This window comes from Tinamus guttatus, unplaced genomic scaffold (genome assembly GCF_059628265.1).
Source record: "Tinamus guttatus ecotype Peru unplaced genomic scaffold, ASM5962826v1 Tinamus_guttatus_pri_ptg000659l, whole genome shotgun sequence".
Lineage (NCBI taxonomy): Eukaryota > Metazoa > Chordata > Aves > Tinamiformes > Tinamidae > Tinamus > Tinamus guttatus.
The window spans coordinates 2,138,570-2,153,981 of NW_028289193.1; the positions used below are offsets into that span (position 1 = coordinate 2,138,570).

Sequence of the window (15,412 nt, forward strand, 5' to 3'; positions counted from 1 at the left end):
CCAAAAGTTCCACAGGAACTTAAGGAAAAATTTCTTCCCAGTGAGGGTGCCAGAGCACTGGAACAGGCTGCCCAGAGAGGCTGTGGAGTCTCCTTCTCTGGAGATCTTCAAACCCGCTTGGACGCAGTCCTGTGCCACGTGCTCTAGGTGACCCTGCGTGTGCAGGGGGTTGGACTAGATGACCTCGAGAGGTCCCTTCCAACCCTAAGCATTCTGTGATTCTATGATTCTATGATTCTAAGAGGAGAGGCAGCGCGTGCAGAAGGCAGAGGTGCCTGTTGGCTCCATGTGGGCTTCCACGGAGGCCTCGAGCACTGGGGCTCAGCCTGCATGTCCTGGGCGCATCCTTGGGCCTCTGCCTTGCCTAATCAGGGAGCTGCAGGACAGGAATGTCCCACACGTGGCTCAGCTCATCACACCCGTCACTTGCTGAGGCTGGCATCACCCATACACAACTGCGGAGCAAAGGGGCCCGTTTTTATGCTGCCCACTCATTCAAGTCTCTCTATTTTGCAGCGTTACCCCAGTTGCAATTTTTTTTTTGGTCAATGTGCCATTTATTTAGCAATACGGAAAGGTATCACATATTGTTCCACCACGCATCTCTTGTCAAGAGTCTCACCATGAAGAAACAGGGTAAATTAGCACAATGTGGGCTTTGCTGTGGCTGGAAGCTGCTGCTAACAGCAGGGAGGTTTGGTCATCCTGACCCTTCACGGGCTGCCTTGTAGACATGCCCTTAGATTTAGTCCTGTGGATAGATTTAAGGCACAAGCTAAATGTGGTGGTGATTTTTACCTTTTACTGCTGTGTTCAACATGCGTTTTCAGAGATTGTATAAGGCAGGCAGGCATAGCGTTCCCTTGAGAAATTTCACTGTATGGTAAGTGATTTCTACCCATTTTTCCTAGCAGTAATCCTGCTCCTGAGCTACGCAGGGTGGTGGGAATGGAGGGCTTAGTGCAGGCAAACCACTTCCACCCTGTACACCTCTCACATGGTATCAGTAAAACTGAAGTGCAGGTATATCCAGTAACGGTGTGTCACATGAGAAACTGGAGCAAGTTTGAACTGAGGAGGCAGGGGTTGACTGCAGCATCCTCCTATCCAAAACACACCTTTAAAAGTGTGGTAAAGTTACCACTGCCAGGCTTGAATCTCGTGCAGATTTGTCAGGATGACCCCGAACGGGTGATTTTTCCCTAACCTAGGAGTTCTTGTGAGTTTATCTTGAGGCTCCAGACCGCGCTCACGACATTGAACACTCTTCTCAAAAGGAAGGTTATGAGCAAAATTTCTTAAATATTTAGAGATTACTACAAAACAAACAAACAAAAACAGAAAGAGAAATTTAAAAAGCCATTGTGGATGTCCTGCGTAAAATATCCCGAACGTCATGTCAAAAGCAGCACGTATCCCAACAGTGCAATGATCTATAGGATCACCGTATAGTCCCCTAACTGGTCCAGTATAGCAAACGTGAGGCTCTGGGTGCTTCTTTGTCCTTCTAAAGTAGCTGTTCCATGTTAAATTGCACAGTAGGTAGCTGTAATTTTCCCTGCTTCTCCCTCATCCTCCCCAAATGTCTAGTGCCTCACAGTGCATTGCCACTTACTGCCACACGCACACTCAGAGCTGACTGACTAATCTGGGCTGTTAATGCACATCAGCACCGTTCAGATCACTGAGGACGTGTTCTCAGGAGCTGAATCACCCCTATCCTGTGCAAAATGAATCTCATTCAGGTTTTTAACACCCTAGTCTAAGTGTAGTTGTACATCAAAGTCATTTAGTAAATGAGTGATTTCTGAGTTCTAGAGTTCAGAAAGGGATGTGGGAGAGGGGGATATTTCTGTGTTCTGTTCCAATGTCACTGCCACGTAAGTTGCACAGAAAAAGACACACAGTGTCTGAGCTGTTTTCTTCCCTTCTTTGCTGGCTATAACGACAGATTTTTTAAAGTTGTGTCCATTATATTTTAGCTTCTTAAAACAAATTTCCAGGCTGTGATGTGAAATTAAGAAAAGTGATTATGAGTTGAGCTTTCTTCAGAAGGATAACGATACAATCTCTGGACGATTATAGCAAATAGATTCAAGTTGATCATGGGTAAAATTCATACAGGGCTATCTTCTGTGGAGAAACTAACTGAAATGAACAAATCAGCCTGTGGATTGATCAGATTATTTTAACTGATTTTTATTGCTATTTTTGCAACATTTGAACTTCCCAGTCTAATGCAGAGGGAGAGGGCATTACTTTAAAAATTACATTCAGAAACACAAATGTCATTTCATCTTGTAAATAGAAGAGATTTAACTATTGTTTTGCTCATCTTTGCTTTAAGGAGCACGTTTTACAACGTATGATTTGTTTTCTTTCAAGTACTATCCTGTATATATAAAATTAGTCATATTAACGCTACTGCTTGTGCAGAGATAGCAGCAGCCTTGTAGCCCTGATAGTTCAAAGATGTGAGAGACAAAGTTTGCCAAGAGGTAAGCTCCGGCTTGAAGAAACTGGTACAGTTATTTTTCCAGCTGTCATAAAGACATTTCCTCCCATACCTTGACACTCTTACATACATATGCATCTTATAATGCTTCATGTGAGTGATACATAGCTGCCTAGAGCTACACTTGCAGGTAATGCTAATAAACAGCTCTCTGTGTAGTTGATATCCATGACTTTTACCCTGAAGATCCTGGAAGGGTTCTCCTTTTCCTTGGGAGACTTTTCTATGGGAAGTAACGCTTGCAGTGTGCCTCGACCAGAGCTAGAGGCTCTGCCTGATGTAGACAGTGCAGTTTGATGGAATGGCTGAGCTCGATGATCTCTGATAGGCTTTGAAACAACAATCTTTGTGCCTCCTAGCTTTTAGTAGATTCTTGCTTCTTATTTTATATATATAACTGAAAGGTGATGAGGAATAGAGAGGCCGTGGGTTATAGAGATCCAGTGGCATCTTATTTTACACCTAATTTTGCATAACAAAGTCTACGGAAAAAAATTAATCGAACTTCAGGGTTTTTCATTGTGGCAAATGCAGCATCATTTAGACTCTTCTAGCAGCATTCAGTGAAATCCAAACTGAAGTGTCCTGTGACTTCAGTGACATCAGAGGTTCAGTCTTTACACGGGGGTAGCATTTATGGCAGAGCCTGGAAAAAGCCGGTGTTCGTATTCCTCTGATGCAGGCAAAGAGCAGGGCATGTTGCTTTCCCCCAAATATCCCTGTGGTGAAATGTAATCCATATCCTTACTCTGTCATTAGGACGTCAGCTGCAACTATGGGGTGAACTACGTCCTCCATGCCAGGGGAGTTCATGCTAGCTCATGAAAAAGGGTTCCCCAGCCTTAAAATCTTTAAATCTGTGTGCCAGACAGAAAGTCACATGTCAACAGCAAATGTACGATGTCCTCACTGTAAATTTCCTAAGCAAATGCAAATAAAGAGCAAAATATTGGAATCACACATATTGCTTAAACTTGGAGAATTATAAGACATAGGCTGCTATGCATTACCTGTTTGGTGTACTTTTCCATATAGATTATAAAGCTGGAAAAACTATCTGTAATCATCTAATTTGTTTTCTGATATTACACAGGTTACAGGACTTCCTTGAACTAAGTCGTTTATGAACTAGAGCATTTCTTTGAGAAAATAATCTATTTCAGAATTCCAGTGATGGAGAATCCACCACATGGCTTGGTAAATTGCTTTAATAATTACCTTTCGTGTTAACATGTGCCTACTTTTCAAAGTTCACTGGTTCTTGTCAAACCGCTTTCTACTTGACTGAAATGCTATATATTATCACATTTCTAGTCCTCTATTCTATTCCTACAGGAAGGGGAAATTTCTCATCAACTCTTCCCTTAACCCTCTCTTTGTTAAGCCAAATGGGTTGGTCTCCTTGGGACTCTCACTGAAAGACATCCCTTTCCCTCCTCTAGCTCTTATTTGACCCCTTCCCTAATGGTGGATCCCAAACTAAACAGTATTTCATAAGAAATTGCACCTCTGCCAATAAACAGGCAACATCATTTGCCATATTTATCCTTCAGGATAAGGCAGACCCCTTACATTGACCCTTTGACTTGGTTCTTGCACAGAGAACTCCACGTTCAGCAGATTGTCCACCATTACTCCTGATTTTTTAATAGAATCTTAATAGACATGGTCCCAAGACTAAAATAGCAAATCTTGAAGCGGGCCCAGAGATTCTGAGCCTCGTGATGTCCAGTCTGAAAGGAAGCCTATCTGGCAGGAGTTGAGTGTGACAGAAGACTGGATTTCTCTGAAGGAGAGGGGGCATCTCAGCTGCTTCTGTAGAGGCAGGCCCACCAGTAGACCATAATGCAGCAATCCACTTACCAAGGAGCTGTTTCTGATGTGTGCTCCAAGAAACTGTGATCACTGCTTGTTTTTCCCTTGGGATTTTCCTACAGAGCCCTGGGAAGTCTTTTGGATGCTGTCTCTTTCCATGGTTTATGCCGCTGAAGCTGGAGAACGGTACCCAACAAACCAGTTACTGAGTGAGTGTCATCTGGAAGGCCTTTTTCTCCTTGAGTTGTCCTTTAGGATGTATTTTAGTCTCACTTTTTAAAAAAGTGGGCTGATGAGGGAACTTTTACTGTTGGATCTATGCTTTGGGAGGGATTTAGGAAGAGAAAGGAAGCCATATAGCCAGGACGATGCCCTGCGGTGTATACAAGCTCAACGTTTGCCTTTTTGCATCTACTGCTGGATTTATAGCATTTTAATTCATTCTTGGAGACCTGCAGTAAGCGATGGACCAAGGAATCACTTGCTTCATGAATCCAAATACATAAATTAAAAATAACAGAGAGAACAAGGTGACCAACTGGGCCAGTCAGCATTAGCAAATGGCAAGATGCACAAATTTTGGTCCAGCCTGTGTTCTTTTCCTGGTTCCTTCAGCTCCATTAATGGAATGGACCCACAATGGACCCACGGCAGGGAGAACAGCCGAGTGGGTGGCAGAGCGCCGGGAACCCCTGCAAGATTGGAGGCAAAGGCCAAAATATCCTTTTCCTTCCCACCTGAGACTGGGAAGCACCACACCAGTGCACAATCTTACACAGATATTAACCATCTTCTGTCTTTTTTTTTCTTCAGAAATCAGTAAAAGAGCCTCCTGAGCTACCCTGCCTATTCCTATGCACATCTTTCCTCCCTGGACCTTGCCATGACTAAGAACAGTGAAGGCAAGACCCTCCTGCTGAAGTTATTAGTGTATTATGCGATGAGTAAAATTCCCCTACTGAGTCATCACTTCTCTAGCATGCAGTAGCTGCATAACAAGTTGGCCAGAATCTCAGCACTGCATATGGCTTTTTCACACATGAACACATTTTTATCACGTATTTGTTTGAAAGGGGAGATCAATTTCAGAAAACAAAGTGCACCTCTGGTTTTAAAAAATGGCTGTGTGAAGTGTAAAAAGCTCCAATTTCATTTTCTTCCATAAAATCCATTATGCAAAATTCAATAGGAAAACCATGAAAATATATAGAGCTTAACAGTACAAAACTCAGTATGTGTTAAACAGAGTGTGGACTTTGCTAATGCAGCATCATTCTCTATAGGCTAGTGAGGGCACGTACAAACAGCCACAGTCTGCTTTGAACTTCAGCCACGGCACTGCCAGGACGGAGGTTTTCCACTGTGCAGTTCTGCAGTTTGAGGACCTTGAGGCATCACTCAGTGAGCTACTTTTCCCGGCTGGTCTTTTCCTTTGGAAAGAGGGAAATGGGAATGGCAGAGCACGCACGGGAAGCACTCGGCCGCCAGCAGCAGCGCACAGGCCCGAGATACCGTGGAGACTTGTCTGCAGTTAGGATCCAAAAGGTAAAAGCATCCGGCATCTCCTTGCTAAAGCCACCTCAGCAGTGCCTACACACGAGGGAGTTGTGATTAAGAAGCGAAATGTAAGTGTCTGAGCTTTGGGAAGAGAGAGGTTCCTGTGGCGACGCAGCGCTGCTCTGTCTCCAGCCTGGAGACGCCGCTCTGCTGCTGCAGGGATGGTTTCTCCCGGGCTTCCCTCTTCCCTGAGGATCCGCAAGGAAAAGTGCCATCCGTTGGTGCAAGCGTGTCTGTGCTGGCGGCTTTGTCAGGATAATCCTGTCAGACGGAACATGCAGCAATAGAAAACACACAAACCAACACACACAAATGACCCCAAAGAACCAAACAACCCCCCTACTTCTTTTGGGCCTGCAGCAGCTCTACTTTCCATAAATTAATGAAGATGTGTACCCTACTTTTATTTATAAACCCCCAGTTACCCTGGGAACTTCTTTGTTTGTGGCTTCTGCTTTCTCTCTTTCTTAATGCTCTTTATTGTTCAGGATGGGGCTATAGAGAGTAAAATTTGGGGAGATTCAAGCAAGAGCAGAGAGAACAATATGAGAGACGCAGTGGATAAGCTGCATTTGCTGAGAAGGGAAAAGTCACAAGAGGGCAGATGCTGTTAGTGCCGTTATTTTGCGCAAAGTCCATTATAACAGCACTCGTTCAGTGTTTTGGTGACACCTTATTTGGGACACTGAAGCAGTGTGTGTGTGTTCCTGAGTCAAAAGCTACCAGTAATGACGCAGTTTCTGAAAGGGCACTTTTTAATGAAATAAAATAACCACAAAATTGGCACGGGTCTTTTAAGAGCATTGCTAGCTCTTACTCAAACTGCACTGGGACAGATTTGGGGAGCACTCTGAACAGGCTTCACCTGTGAAGCCAGCGCAACTCAGGTTAAGCAGCTGAAGAGGACAAAACCCCGAGGGAAGCGGTGTTTGGATGCGAGGTGACCTCCATCTCCTGCGCTGCCACCCCACGAGGAGGTTGTGCAGCGGTGGGAGCTGCTCGAGGTGTCATAGAATCATAGACTGCTTAGGGTTGGAAGGGACCTCTAGAGATCATCTAGTCCAACCCCCTGCACACACAGGGTCACCTAGAGCACGTGGCACAGGACTGCGTCCAAGCGGGTTTGAAGATCTCCAGAGAAGGAGACTCCACAACCTCTCTGGGCAGCCTGTTCCAGGGCTCTGGCACCCTCACTGGGAAGAAATGTTTCCTTAAGTTCCTGTGGAACTTTTGCTGTTTCCGTTTGTGGCCATTTGTGGGTTCTGTCGGTGGCCACCAGTGAAAAGAGGCCAGCACCATCCTCCTCACTGCCTCCCTTGAGGTACTTCTAGACACTGCTCAGGTCCCCTCTCAGCCTTCTCTTCTCCAGCTGAACAGGCCCATCTCCCTCAGCCTCTCCTCATGGGGCAGATGTTCCAGGCCCCTGATCATCCTTGTAGCCCTGCGCTGGACTCTCTCCAGCAGCTCCACATCCCTCGTGTACTGTGGAGCCCAGAACTGGACACAATACTCCAGATGTGGCCTCACCAGGGCTGAGCAGAGGGGCAGGATCCCCTCCCTCGACCTGCTGGAGACGCTCTTCTTAATGCACCCCAGGATCCCATTGGCCTTCTTGGCCACGAGGGCAATTGCTGCCTCATGGTCAACTTGTTGTCCACCATGAAGTGAGGTTTGGCTTTATTCAGGGAGGAAGCGAGATTAATATTGCGTTCTGCCAAACATTGAGCAAATTGTGATGTTTTCGCCCTCCTCCGCGGTTTCCCCGTCGCAGCGAGCTGAACGGCAGCCAGTTGAGCGCGCTCCCTCCACCAGCTCTGGTCAGCAGTGCCACAAACAGCCACCACAGGGCTGGGTCTGCCACTCTGGGGCAAAATTTCCAACGAGGATAACAACTTCATCCCTGGTAATGAAGCTGTGCACATTAACAGACATAGGCTGCTAGCAGGGCAAGCACTTAGTTATCAGTCCTGGCTTGGTTTAGAAAAAACACCGGCTGATTTATATTAATATTGCCCTTGCTGAGGAAGACACGTGACCTGTGGAGGGAATAAAAAAAATCCTACACAAAAGGAGTCTTAATACTGTGTGTGCGCACCTGCTCCTTCAGGATAAAAGCAAGCACACTTGAATATAATGCATCATTATAATGTTAAGGGACATTTGATGCCCACAAAGAAACCTTTAACATTCTCCATACTTGGAACATTCTTTTTGTCTACTATATGCCACATATTTACCTTTTTCCTTCCTTTATGGCTAAGGAAATGAGGACATTTGCATGAAAGCAAAAGCTTAGATGCTTGCAAGCTTGCCTATTCCTGCTTATATTTTCCTCCTCTGAAGGTATGAGATCCTTCTGTAAAAGATACTGCAATTGCTTTCAACCCGGCGATGAATACAGAGGAGGAACTTCATTTTAAGTCCTTGTTTTTATGCAAATATTCCTAGTGATAAAGCATAGGTAAAATATGTGGTTCTCCTTTGCAGAACTACTGCTGAAAGCAAAGCAGCACCACAGAGCGAAGAGGAGTTTGAACTTATCTTAATAGGAAGGGAATTTGTGTGTTTTCCGTAAGAGATGGCAAATGCCTCCAAATGACATTGTTAAAACAAATGTATGGATATTATCTCCCTATCTTACTCTCATCAGTGTCATCAGCATCACTCTAATGTGAAAAGGTCTTACCCAGAATTGTGGCACCATTCTCCTGGTATCTTTCTAAATCCAGGAAAATACAGTCTTTTTTTTTCCTCAAAAGATTTAGCAGTCTGGTATGTTCCTATAATCCACAGCAGTGATTCTGCCTTGGGCTATCTCCCCTTAGTTTTCCAAGCTCAGCGATAATTGACCAACACCTGCTGAAAAAAAAAAAAATAAATAGAAAATATTGGCATTGGAAGCACTATGGAATTCTCTGGGAATTCTCCGTGTCTTCACTCACCACCAGCGCGCGAAGGGGCCGGGACTCCCTCCTGCTGAAACCCCTCCGCGAGCGGCAGCAGCTTTGCTCTTTAAAGCACATTATTTGGCGCTGAGGTTTCTTTATTCGGAGGCATGTATCTCCTCAATGCAGCAAGGAGGATTTCTGCACAGAAAGCATTATAACTGCATTATAACTCGTGCACATGGCAGGAAGTGTTGAAATAACTTCTCTGTCTACGGCCATGAACAAAAAAAGCAGAGACAGAAAATTCTTAGCCTCAAACGCTACCCTTAACTGTCCAATAACTCCATTTTTAGGCAGAATATGGTGAAAGGTTTCCTGTATGTTCTTCTTTGGGAGAACTAGGTTGAAATATTTCGAGTAAAAGCCGCCTCTTTTTTTTCAGCAAGAGTTACAAATACGAAAGTGTCTTCTCAGCGCTCTCCATGCAATCGGTGCTCTGCCACCACCACCACCTCTGTCTCCTGCTAGTGGACTTGGTAGAGCCAGGAGCTCCAAAAATAAAGTGTTTGTAACTTATTCATGATTTCCTCTAAAACCTCTTTCAGTCTGGTGCACAGAAGGCAACGCAGATGGTCTGGACTCCGTTCTGTGACTAGCCCTTCATTGCAGCCATGGGGAAGGCCCGTCTCGAGGTGCTGCCCCGTCGCAGTCTGCCTGCAGACCCCAGCGCGCGGCCGCTGCCTCCGAACCAGCGCTCAGAAACGTCAGTTTTCTAGCAGAAACCAGGTAAATTCTGCCCAAACAAGAGCCTCGAGCTGCGGCGCTGCAGGACCGCCGTGGCCCCGTTCCTCAAGGACATTACGGGAGTTTCTGGAAGTTGGGCTCCCTAATGCTGCCTTACTGGAATTCTTGACCAGTCGTATGTGTGTTGGCCCTTTCATTGCAGGGAGCCTGCCTAACTTTGCTATCAAAACCCAGAGAAGTGAGCCCAATTCCATTTAATTTTCCTTTTCAAACTATAATCTTACAGCTCTCATTGAAACTCTCAGATGATTTACAAGTCGGGGATCAAAAACGTGCATCCTAAACTCATCAAATATGCTGAAACCAGTTCATATGTGTATATACAGATATAGGCCTATATAATGAACATAGGTTATTCATATGTATGGCCTACAGGGTGTATTTCCCTGCAAATGGAGCCAAGTGCCACGCAGCCGGCCCTCTTTGCAGCACACACACTTTGTGGAGGGCGTTTTTGGGCGCGGGTTGGTTGCCCAGGAGGGGCCTCCGCTCTGGGACAGCAGCTCCCGGGAGCTCTGCCCTAGGAGCCAACGGAGGCAGCGATAAAACGGCAGAACCTTCCGCTGCCGGGAATCACCAACGCCAGCTGTAAAACACGGCCTGGAAGCAGATCCAGCTGAGCAAACCTTATGCTCGTTTCTCTTCTCCATCCTCACTTCATATTGCAGCAGCTTTTGCTTTTTTTCTCCATCAAATAGCTGGAAAAAAAATGTATTTTTGCTTTTATTAGGGCACGGTGCAAACTCGGCGGAATTCAGGCACTTCCCCCGGAGGGAGGACGAGGCTTCGTCCCCCCCGAAGCGGCGCTCGCGGAGCCGCAGGCAGCGCTGCCGCCGCGGGCAGGCCGAGCCGCCCGGCCCTCCCCGCGCCCACGCGGGGCTGCCCGGCGGGCGCGCGGGCCCCGTGGCCACCGAGGCGGCCGCTGGGGCCCGGCTCCTCTCCGCGGGGCCTCCGGGGGCCGCCGGGCGCCGCGCTCCTTCCGCAGGGGCGCGGAGAGGCGCTGCCCGATGCACCGCGCGCGCGGAGCGGGGCGCCCCCGGCCCGCCCGGGCCCCGCGCGGCCCATCCGGGGCTTTGCGGCGGGACGGGCAGGCGCCGCCGCGCGGGGCGCGCAGGCCCGGGCTCCCTCCGCGCCCCGGCTGCGCTAATTAGCGCGGGGCTAGCGCGGGGCGCGGAGGGCGTCGCCATGGCAACCGCGCGCGGCGGGGCGGGGGCGCATCCCGGCACGGGACAGCGCGGCCCGGCCCGGCCCGGCCCGGCGCGGCCGCCGTCGCCACAGAAACTTTTGTCCCGGCGGCCAATCAGCGCGCGGGGGGGGGCGCGCGCGGAGCCGGCCCCGGCTGGCGGCGCGCGCGGGCGCGGAGCGATCCCCACGCGGGGCGGCCCTTGTACTGCGCGGAGCGGAGCGATCCCCACGCGGGGCGGCCCCCGCGCGGAGCGGAGCGGCCCCCACGCGGGGCGGCCCCCGCTGGAGCCACGCGGCGCGCGTGGCCGGCGCGGCCCGCGGAGCGGCGCCCCGGGCGCGCTGCGTGCGCGAGCGGCGTCAGCAGCCGGGAGCCGCCTCCCCCCTGCGCCAGCCGCCGCCGGGACTCGCCTCGGCTCCCGCAGCTCCGTGGGTACCTCCCGTGCACATTATATATATTTTTTCTTTTCCTCCATCTGCTGGGATTGCTGAGTAAATAAATAGAATGGGAATAGATGGAAATCTCCTCTAAAGGCATCCGCAAATTGAGTGGGACTGAGCAGGAGGAAGCGAAGCGCCCGCAGACCGTTACAAATAATAATAACCGTGATAATAAAAGCACACACTTAAACGTGGATCGGATCTATTAGGCTTAGGAGAGAGAGAGAAAAAAAGGCAAAACAAAAAAACAAAGCAAATAACCCAAACCCGTAGCAGGTAAGAACTTTCTTTCTTTCCGGTACCTTCATGCCCGGAGCCGGGATGACTCGAGCGGAACCGGGCCCGGAATAGGGGGAGCGAGGAGAGCAGCGCGCCCGCCGGAGCCGCCCGCCGGAGCCGCCTGGCCCTTTTTTTCCCGTTTTTCTTTATTTTTTTTTTCCACCTGCACCATCCTGGGTGAATCCGGGTGCAGCCGATCCATGGAAAGAAAGAAGAAGGATCCGAGCCGATATTTTCTTTCCTCTCCGCTAAGCCGAGGGATGGGATTTTAATTATTTATCCGCCGAGCCCTCTCCGGGCGAGACGCTGCTGGAGACAGTGGGATAGTCCTGCCTGGCACGATTATTAAAGAGACCGATCACGTTCAGTGGAAGGATAAGAGGAGCCTCCGCCAGCCCCGCTTTGCCTCCCGTGAGCCGGCACAGTTGAGAAATCATAATAATAATAATAAAATGAGGGAGAGCTTTGCTACACTAGAGAATTGATTGCACCCCCCACCCATCCCCCTCCCCGGCCCCCGGCCCCCCCCTCGCCCGACACCACCACAACAAAAAAAATCAGCTGGGATCTGCCTGCGCCGGGACCTCCTCTCGCTCCGGCTCCGAGCGTGGACGCGTTTTCCATGAGCGCCGGGTGAACAGGTGCAAAGTGCGGCTGGGCAGCCCGTTGGCGGCTCCGTGGGGCGCGCGTGGGTGCATGAGCGCGCGGGGGCCCTGGGAGAGGATGGAGAGCGGCGAGCGGGACATGTACCGCCAGTTCCAGGACTGGTGCCTCAGGACTTACGGAGACTCGGGGAAAACCAAGACGGTGACCCGTAAAAAATACGACCGGATCGTCCAGCTCCTCAACGGCTCCGAGGCGAGCTCCACGGATAACGCCAAATTCAAATTCTGGGTCAAATCTAAAGGCTTCCAGCTCGGCAATTCGGACGAGGTCAGTGGTGGTGCTGGAGGAGGGAAGCAAGTGCTGTACGTGCCAGTCAAAACCACGGTTAGTAGAGAATTGTCTTCCTTGTTCTATGTCGACCGCTGCAGCCCGCGCCGGGAGCGAGAGGAAAAGGGGGAGCCGCAGCCACACTTGGCTCCTTCCTCCCTCTTCCCCCCCACTCATCATCACCATGTTGCGTTCGCGTGTCACGTTATATATTTATATATATGTGTGTGTATAGAGAGAGCGCTCGGGTCTTTGTGGTTTGCAGCGAGCGAGCGGGACAATGGCCCCCGCCGGGACAATGGCCCCCGCCGGGGGCCATTGTCCCGGCGGGGGCCATTGTCCCGGCGGGGGCCATTGTTTCGGTGGTGCCGCCCGCTGCCTTTGTGCGGGCCCGGGAGCTTTTCCCGTTGGAGAGGACGGGATGGCCACGAGCAGGTGCTGCCGGGGGGGGGACTCTCCTCGTGGCTCCTTGTTCTCCGGGGCGGACAGCTGGAATTTGGGGAGGGGGATCCGGGGGAGGAGGGTGCAATTCCGAGCGGGAAGGCGTTTTTCGGGAACGGCTCCGCTCGTGACGTCGGCGGCCGGGGGGAACCTGCCGCGCTGAAGTCACAGCCCTGGGCATCCCCGGAGGCCCCTTTGCCCCCTTGTCACAGGGGGATTCGCAGGTCGCGGATGCGGGGACCGGCAGCGCGCGGGGAGCCGCGGGCAGCGCCTCGCGCGGCCACGCGCGCCCAGGCCCCGCGCGCGGGGACCCGGCTGCGGGGAGAGGGCACGTGGCGCCCGCAGACCCCGCGGGAGAATGAGAGAAATGCCATTTTTCAGTGAAATCTGGACGCAAGTTGTCCAAAAGTTGCAGAAATCTCCGGTAGGTTGATTTTATTTTAAATTCCTCTCCTGCTAAGTAGAATGGTAAGAGCTATTAGGCAGGATTTTATTCCTAGGAGCATCCATTTCACATCAAGTTGAAAACTGTCGGCAAATTCGGTAGCTCTGGGGTAAAACTGTGCTGGCTACATTAATAAACAGGCAGCTAACTTCAACTTTACAGGAGGGAATTTAAGAATTAAGTGGGAATCAGGGTCTGTGAAACAAAAGGTTTTTCAGGGATCATCAATGTTTCTGCTGTCTCTCACTTTGCTGTGTTATAAAAGCTGGGAATCCCACCTTGTGCCCCCTCTTCTATTTTATTTTCAGATCAAATATTCGTTTTTTTTTTTTCTTCTTGATTTCCTTTCTTCAGAGATTCCAGAGGTTGAGCTCCTTCCTGGTCTTCCCTTTGCTCATTTGGGGAATCGCTTCCTCAGCTGTGAGGATGCTCTGGGTCTGTTTCTGCATAAGGATATGTGTATTCAGACTCTCATAGAAATAACTTACCAGGTTTAACAACCAAGCAGCCTTCGTAAGAGCAAGGAAGGAAAGTTGCTAGGACAGAGCTGTAAGCAATTCCGGGATATCGGTACAACATATAAACCCGTACGGAAAAGGTCTTCATTTTAGGTTAAAAGTTCTTTCTTTGCTCGGCTGTTAGTGGCAATGAGAAGAGCTTCTTCTCATCGTTCTTACACAGCCATCGGCTCTGCGACACAGCTGCCACCTCCCTCCCAAAAGCAGGACCCTGTTGTCACCAGCCGGTCCCAAAAGGCAGGGAGTTATCTGAGTACATCTGTAGTGCAGCACCTATTTGCTAGTAGGAGCGACTGCCAGGAAAGGGCCAGTGTGTGCCGGGTGCTGGACGCCCCCGTATCCCATATGGATGCAGTCCTGTCCCAGGAAAAGCTCCTGTCGACTTGAGCAGGCCAGGATTTCACCCAGCCTGAAACGATAACGTAGGGGGAAATGCGGGGTTTTCATTGGACACGTAATTGTTGGTAAGCCTTAAAAGCCCATTTTCTCATTTCTTTAACTCTTCCCGGCTACTTCAGGGTTTATTAATGTAGGGTCGCTCAGAACTATCCGCCCTGTTTTGTTGTTTTTGTCTCGCTGTTGCCACATGTACGTGAGCCTGTCCAATGCACAGAGAGCTGCAAACACCGTGAGATCCCCAAACAGCAGTTCCCTCCCTCATCCTCTCCCGTCTGTCACTTGATCTCACCACAGGTAAAAGTAATTCCAATTTAAAATTAATCACTGCTGGCAGCATGAGCGCTCCCCCTGCAATAACAGGATGGATGGATGATTGTGAAATTTGTACTCTGAAGTCACAAGCTGGTCAAAAATAAGCAAATAATATAAAAATACTTTGTTAGGATTTATTCTCTCCTTGAAGCTTGAAGATTTGTTGCTCAGCTTTGCTGTCAGCCAGAGAGATTTGCTCCTGATGGTGCTGTAATCCACTGCTGCTGGTAATTAGACATCATTACTGCTGCGTTAAAGGGAAAGAGAGAAGGAGAGAGGACAGGCTGGGGCTAATTAACTACTTGATTCTAATGAAAGAAAGAGAGCCCGATAGCAACTGGGAGGTTGCACCGGAACAGGCTAGATGTACAACACAGCCTTAATTGAAGCGAGGGTATCTTGCAGGCTCACAGTAGCTGGAGCTTGGTCTACTTTCGTATTCTGTGGACAGCAGCACACTAGGGTTTATGTTGCCTTTTTTTAAATTATTTCCTCCTTGCCTGGATAGCGAGTGGCTTAAAATCTCAGGCCCAAATACCGGTTTTAAGCAGGGCAGCAAAGCGGATGCGCGGGGGGCTGCGTGCTGGCTGGCTCCGCGTTGCCGCTGTGGTCTCCTCAGGAGCACCAGGAACGAGGCGCTCCGCGAGCGCTCGCATCCCTCCGTGGCCTAGGAGATGCACTTTGGTCACCAGGCAACAACCTCCCCTGCAAAACAGCCATTTTAGGTCCAGACGGGGCCGCGCGCAGGCAGGTGTTTGTGCCGGCAGCCTGGTGAATCTCGCATTTCTGCTGCTTCCCGGGTTCTGCTGGTGCTGCCACGTGTTTTCTGACCGTATAAAAATAGGGTGAGGGTGCCCCGCTTAGACACGTCGTATGGATGTGT

At 49.8% G+C, this 15,412-nt stretch overlaps 2 protein-coding genes across 3 annotated transcripts in view; one reads left to right on the forward strand and one right to left on the reverse strand.

The window, feature by feature from the left end:
- ASXL3 (ASXL transcriptional regulator 3) overlaps window positions 1–15,412 on the reverse strand; it is a 383,284-nt gene that overhangs the window by 92,525 nt on the left and 275,347 nt on the right. The gene's annotated exons all lie outside the window — the stretch shown is intronic.
- Window positions 12,205–15,412, forward strand: part of NOL4 (nucleolar protein 4) — a 168,799-nt gene continuing 165,591 nt past the window's right edge. For both annotated transcript variants that reach the window (XM_088536343.1, XM_088536344.1), the window contains exon 1: window positions 12,205–12,471. In XM_088536343.1, the coding sequence (XP_088392469.1) occupies window positions 12,205–12,471 (267 nt within the window). The remainder of the gene's footprint in view (window positions 12,472–15,412) is intronic.